Source organism: Cryptomeria japonica, chromosome 1, assembly GCF_030272615.1.
Source record: "Cryptomeria japonica chromosome 1, Sugi_1.0, whole genome shotgun sequence".
Classification (NCBI taxonomy): Eukaryota; Viridiplantae; Streptophyta; class Pinopsida; order Cupressales; family Cupressaceae; genus Cryptomeria; species Cryptomeria japonica.
The window spans coordinates 229,184,863-229,192,295 of NC_081405.1; the positions used below are offsets into that span (position 1 = coordinate 229,184,863).

At 37.0% G+C, this 7,433-nt stretch overlaps 1 protein-coding gene across 1 annotated transcript; it reads left to right on the forward strand.

The window, feature by feature from the left end:
• The first annotated feature begins 211 nt into the window (after positions 1-211).
• Positions 212-706, forward strand: LOC131074629 (uncharacterized). The gene has a single exon (XM_058011281.1). The coding sequence runs from the start codon at positions 212-214 to the stop codon at positions 704-706; it is 495 nt and encodes a 164-aa protein (XP_057867264.1).
• The last annotated feature ends 6,727 nt before the right edge of the window (positions 707-7,433 follow it).

Genomic DNA, 7,433 nt, shown 5'->3' on the forward strand with positions numbered 1-7,433 from the left:
ATCCTGATGGAGAAAATGGAGAATCATGTGCTGGAGACACTCCTAGGCATGAACCTATTCGAAGGGACAACGGTCAATCTTAGACATCTCTATTCGGTGTCAACCAAGTGGAAAGTCCTCACTCCCTCCAGTTCATAATATCTCAGACCCAAAAAAATGTAGATTTTCTATTGAAATTCAAGACCGTGTTATTGATCATAATATTAACGTTATGGCAATGACACTGGCTCGAAAAATTTTAGGCCCGAGGCCAAATATTGATATTGTCAGGGAATTATCTAAACACAAATGGGCACTTAAAGGTCAAGTAGAGATCACTGCTATGTCCAAAATGGCATTGTCATTGACTTTCTCTTGCAAGGAAGATATGTCAAGAGTGCTCTGTGATGGCCCTTGGTTGATCGATAAATCAATGCTAGCTTTGCAAAAATGGTCACCTAAGATGGACCTAAATGAATCCTTCTTTGTTCAGGCTCCAGTCTGGGTTAGACTACTAGGCCTTCCCTTAGAGTTCTGGGTGGAAGATGTGTTTAAAGGAATTGCTATCTCTTTTGGTGAACTCCTTTCTATGGACCCTATCGCAATGGCTAGAAGAAGACTTACCTTTGCCATGATCTATGTGGGAGTTATGCAAGGCACAGATATGCCCCTATCCATTGAGATCAATTCTAGATTGAAGAAAATGGAACCAACCTTTGAGATATGAAATTGTCCCTTTCACTTGCTTTCATTGCAAAAAAATAAGACATGCAACAAGGAAATGCCCTCTTCAAGCTGTGAAAGAAAAAGAAAAGAAAGAAAAGGCAATGCAATGGAAAGCAACAAACCTTGTTAAGAAACCTGAGGGCCCTGAAAAAGAGAAAATAATCGAAGAGGCCCAGAGTGTCATCAGCCTTGACACGATAGAAGAACAAGTGGATGTTAATGTGGAAAAACCAAAAATACCTTTGCTTGAAGAAGGTAAAAAGGATCAAACAAGCAAAGACAATAGAGAACAACAAGATACCAATCAGGAGGATCAAAGAAGTGATAACCTGGAAGAAGGATAAATACAGGTGGTGTTATAGGACAATGAGGAAGCAGATTCAAATCACATTACATATAACACCAACAAAGATGACCTAAGTAGCGACTATGAAGAAGCCCAGAAGTATTTGATCCTTGGAGGAATCTCATTGTCGGGATCACAACAATCTATGGAGATGGTAAAATCCACCTTCCAGCAATCACCAATGACCTTACTTCTTAACGTTAAGTGGACTGAGGTTGAAGATGTTGACCAGAAGATAACCACCCAGAATACTCAAGAGAAAGATTGCCATACAAATAAAGTAGCGGAGAGAAAGAGAGGGGGTAAAAAAGGGCCTAAATCTATCCCTTAGGATAATTCAATCATCATTGATCTGGTTGATAACTATTTGAGAATCGCCATAGACTCTCAATTCTATGATTCTCCATTCTACAGCTACTTTGATTCCTGTTACCAGTTCTTCATATTCTAGAATGTTGTTGGTGCATGGAAACATCAATCTGTAGGATCTTGGAATTGTGTGCCCCTTTGGAGTGATGAACATTATGCTGGCACCCAATCCATGTTGTGTATAGGATCCATCAAAGTATAGGGTCCATTGCTTGGGTGTGATAGTGAGTACATCCATATCTAGAAATTCCACTTGTTGTGGGTGTTGGTCTGGTAGTGGTGCTTCTTCTAGTTGATCTGCAATTGCTTGTCCTTTGATATCTCATTGTTCTGTGTATTGAATGTTGAACTCACTTAGGATCATGACCCACTTAGCTAATCTCCCTATGAGAGTGGCTTTGCTGAGTAGATACTTAAGAGGATCAATCTTTGCTACCAACTTGATTTTGTGTGCAGAACTTTTGCTCGAAGAAAACACCACTGCTAAGAAAGCCTTTTCGATGAATGTATAATTGAGTTCATATCCATTCAAAGTTCTGTTGATGTAATAGATAGCCCTTTCTTTGCCTGCTGGATCTTCTTGCGCTAGCAGTGCCCCCAATGATACTTTTGTTATTGATATATAGAGAATGAGTGGCTTGCCCGCTATTGGTGGTACCAAAACTGGTGGATTCATTAGATATTTTTTGAGTCGGTGGAATGATTGTGCACATTTGTCTTCCCATCTAAAAGTAATATTCTTATGAAGCGGATGATTGAATGGAAGACATTTATCTGCTAATTGAGAGATGAATCATTTGATAGATTTTAGCTTGCCCTGTAGAGATTGTAGCTAGCTAATGTTTTTAGCAGGTGGCATTTCCTTGATAGCCTAAACCTTTGTTGGATATACTTTGATGCCCTTTTTAGATATAATGTAGCCCAACAGTTTTCAGATATGACCACAAAGACACACTTCTTAGGGTTTAATCTAACATTGAATTGCTCTAATCATTGAAAGATTTTATCTAGGATGCCCAGGTGTTCTTCTCTGGTGAATGATTTAGCTAGAAAATCATCCACATTATCCTCCATGAAAGTATGCATCATGTCATGGAAGATTGTTTTCATGTTTCTTTGATAAGTTGCACCAGCATTTTTCAAGCCAAAAGGCATGATGTTCCAACAATATGTTCCCCATGGACAAGTGAATGCAGTTTTATCTTGATCCTCTGGGGCTATCTTGATTTGGTTATAGCTAGAGAAGCCATCCATGAGAGATAGCATTGCATACCATGTTGTTATATCAACAATAGTGTCAATTCTTGGTAAAGGAAAGTCGTCCTTTGGACATGCCTTATTTAGGTCCCTAAAGTCTGGGAAAATTCTTATGCTTTTATATGGTTTGGAAACTGGTACAATATATGAGATCCACTCGACATAGTCTATAGGTCGAATGAATCCAACATCTAATAACTTCTTCAATTTTGCTTTGACCAATAATGCCACATGTGGATTCATCTTCCTTATTTTCTTCTTGACAGGTTTAGCTCCATGAGCAATGGATAAGTGATGCATGATTAGATTTGGATCCACTTCTGGCATGTTAGCATAAGATCAAGCAAAATTGATTTGTTTCTCTTTGAAGAGTTTGATAAAAGTTAGTTGTTCTTCTTTTGTGAGTGATTTTGCCAAATGTATGGTTTTGATTGCTACTTTAGTTCCATTATTTATTGATTGGTGACCTTTCTTGATAATGTTCAAGAAGAGTGTCGATTCTCCCATCTTTAGATACCTCAAAAATGTTTTCACCTTTAGACACATCCTTTATTTTTACTTTTTTTGTGATCTAATATTGCCATTAACTGGTTTTCACCATTATATCCATTATTTATTTTATTTTTGGGACTAAGAGACTTGGAACTCCCCTGATTGTAGATATCATTATGTTGTTCATAGGTGGAGCATGTTTTGGAGTTGAATGAGCATAGGTATTGGACAATTGATTCATCATTCAGGAATATTGGTATATCATGATGTTCGAGTTCTTCCCAGTCTATGAGATTGGGATATATGAGTGATAGGGTGTCATTTGGTGGGTTAAGATCAGCTGATGTAAGTGTCATGATGGAGTCATCATCATAGTTGTTTGGGATATTGGTGAGGTCTATGATATTTTTAAAGTCTTTGATGGTATTCTCTTCAATATTGCCTTGTTCGTATTGTTGCCACTCATTCTCACTAGCCTCATAGATACGTTGTGGTCCAAGTTCAAACGATCGAGATCTTGAGCCTTGTCCCTCGTGAGAAATGGGTGTGTATGCGTGGATTGTATCCACCTCAATATCTTTAGTAACATCAAAACAACTATCCCACTCATATTAACTCGAATCAGTTTCAGAATCACTATCCTAGGTTACCTCGCTAAATTTGACAGGTATATTGTATGGTGAGAAAAGATCACTGATAATTGACACAAGTTTAATACCTTGTTCTGATTTAGGATTAGTGCTTGCTTGTACTCTTTGAATTTGTTTGTGCACTATTTCTTTTCTATGAGTAGAAATTTCTTTAGGTTGCAGCTCAACCTTGGTTTGATTAGGTTCTTGTACATGATGTACTTTCTTATAATAAGTTTCCTCCCTTTGGATATCGTTTTCTTCTTGTCGTCTCTCATTTTCTTCATGTTTTTTCTCCTTCCTTGTCTTTTCTATTGCTTGGTGTAGTGATTCTTTCCATGATTCTTCATTATGTTTTTTCTTTTCTTTCCATTGAGCTTTTGTACAGGCGGAACATGTTTCCCATATCCAAGTCTTGTTTTGTCTTTTGCAAATTGTGACCAAAGTTGTATGGGTTCTATGATGCCTTCTTGGCACTTTCCAATAGGTCCTTTTCATCTATATCCCATTCATTGCATAATCCAGAATCTATTTCCATACTTTTTTGTTGGTATGGCTACTTCTATGGTAGCAGCTCTGATTTCTTCTTCATCCTTGTATAGCCAGCTAAGGATGTCTTTATCTTCTGATTCTTCAGCCAGTGTGCCCATTTTGATAAATTTACCATTAAACTTAGTGATGGGTTGTGTTTCCTGATGTATTGATGTGGAAAGTTGTCCATGAGACCTTGGTGAAGCTGGAAATTTAGATAGACACAAGGGTTCAAAAGAGTACTCCCCCATGCCTTAGTCCTTTATTTTCATCTTTTGCTTGAAGTCCATGGATAGGGACTTGAGTTCTTCTTGATGGTTGAATTATGACGAAGCTTGGGCCTCCCTGTTATGTGGAACCAGGATAGCTTGAGCTATCCCCATAGCATTGCAGCACTGAAAAGGGATAGCATCTATAGATATTGAAATTTCTTGTCCGTTTTAGGGGAACTTGATACATTGATGGTACGTGGAAGGTACTGCTTGCATTTCATGGATCCATGGATGTCCCAATAGTATATTATATGTCAAATCTATGTCCAAGACTGGGCACATTGTGTCTCTTTGTACAGGACCTAGCTGAATGGGTAGTATCATAGTTCCTTAAGATGATCTCTTCATCATCATAGGCTTTGATAGTGATTTTCTTTTTGGGATTAATAGCCTCCTTAGAGAAGTCCAATGCACAGATAATCTTTAGAGTACATATATTGAGCCCAACTCCTCCATCTATCAAACTCTTTTTACCCAATGTTTATAGACTAAGACCTCAATATGTAGTGGGGTATTGTGAGGATGATTCAAGGAGACATCATCGTGTTCAGAAAAAGATATGTTATGTGGCACCATCATATGGGCCACCATGGCTTGGAATTGATCAATATCCAGATCATTTGGAATGATTGTTTCAATAAGAGATTACTCCAAGATATCCTTATGTTTTGGTGAAATTTTGAGCAACTCAAGTATAGATATTTGAGCAGGTATTCTTTGTAGTTGGTTGACCAATTTATATTGAGTCTTGGGGAGAGTTGTTGATGTTGATGTGTTCCCCTTCAAGACATATTTATGTTCTCTTGTTGTCACATTTATTGATGCATGTTCTTGTTTGTCTTTGATTTTTATAAAATTCACTTGTTTGTCACATGTTGATATGTGATTAATGGTGTTTTCGTATATGTGATTAATACAAGCTCCTTTGGTGTTATTTGGCTTTGATGCTCCTCCCTTGTCATAATTGGGAAGAGGATTTTTGAAAGCTTCATGGTCACCATTGGTTTTATGACCATCAACCGTTAAGTTGCGCTTGTCTATCATCTCTTGAACTATGTTCTTCAACCTCATTGAATCATTTGTGTTATACACCTTGTTTCAATGATAATCACAATAATGTGAGTCATTCCACCATGGTGGTTTGACTTGGGGTTCAAAGTTGCTTGTGGCTGGAAATGTGATGATCTTATTTACCAATAGTTCTCGAAATGCTGATTCTAAGGTTTGTCCTAATTGTGTGTATATTCATCAATATGGGAAAGTATTAGTGTTGCTTCTTTGGTTTGTGTTATTCTCTTGGTTGTTTCTATTTTTGCCATGGTGATTTTTGTTGTTTGACATTGAAGGTCCTTGGTTGGTATTTCGTTGATAAGTGTTAGAGTCTTGATTAGAACTTATTTGATCATTATTGAATGGTGGGTTGCCTGATAAAGACAACACTAGTTTTTTAGACTTTACATTATTGGTATTGACTACCCCATCCTTAACAATGTTTTTGTTCCTTATCCAAAATCTGGACTTATCTGAATTGTTGTTATTGTTTTGATTGTTAAAGGTGTTATTGTTTCACGAATTAACACCTTCTTTAAAGAACTTCAAGGTTCCTTTCTTGATGGAAGCCTCCTCTACTTGGATACCATTTTCTATTAATTTTGTAAAAGATGGTATACATTGTAGTTTGATATGATAGCTCATTTCACTATTCAGATTGTCTATGAAGATTTTTTATATTTTCCTTTTCAGGCACATCTTGTGGATACCTTGTGACCATGCATCTCCATCATTGTAAAAACAACATGAATGTTTCATTGTTCTTTTGTTTAGTATTGCATACATCAAGTATGGTGATTGTGTGTTGGATGTTATAGGAGTATTGTGTTATGAATTTATTCACCAACTCATCAAATGATCTAATGGGAGGTGTGAGTTCTAACAACCACTCCATTACTTTCCCTCCCAAACTTCTTGGGAATAACTTGATTAAGTATGTTTCATTTTGAAAAAACTCCAAGCTCATAATACAAAATTCCCAAACGTGATCATGGGGATGACTCTTACCATAGTCTTTGTCATACTTTGGTATATCTGAATTTGGGGGAAAAGGTACCATGTTCAATCTCCTATCAAAAGGATAACAAAAAATTTTGTCTAATGAGTATCATACCATGGTCCCTTGATGCATGTCCTGCATTTGTCTTTGATGTGTTTGGAGTTGTTCTGTAAGAGCAGCTAGGGTACATTTGTCCTTTGATGGGGAGCTTCCCCTCGTTCATTAAGATTTTCCCAATTGTGTGTATTGTCTTGTTCATGAGTGTTATGTTGTTCATGGTTGTGATCTCGGTTGTGTATGTTTCTTTGATCACGTGTTTCTTCTCATCTCAATTGTTCTTGTTAAGCATAGTTTCTCGCCCTTGTTCGCGAAATCCTCTCATCTGTATTTCTTAAGTTTTCTATATCAAAATCCTCAAGAATATTTACTCCTTTTCTACTCAGCATGAGTAGATATTTTTTCTTATCTACTTCTATAAGTTTTTCTACTAGTTTTTCAAAAGCTGCATTTTCTTGACATTGTTGGAGAAGTTCATCGGTGATCTCTGTTTCTCCCATATTTGCATATTCATCAAAAGGATTAGACAATCTATGATTCATACTTGATTCTAGTTGTGATTCGTCCTTCTTATTTCTGTAAGATCGAGTGACAACGGGTATTAATATATCTCTACCGTAGTGAATTCCTCCTCTTCTATTGGAGTTCTTGTTGGAGTTAATGGCTCAGGTCGAGTTTCATTGTAAGTGATAAGAAACTCTGGAAACAAAGCAGGGTTAATCCTT

Coding starts and splice junctions, on each gene's coding strand:
- LOC131074629 (XM_058011281.1), top strand. CDS start 212: ATGGCAATGACACTGGCTCGAAAAATTTTAGGCCCGAGGCCAAATATT.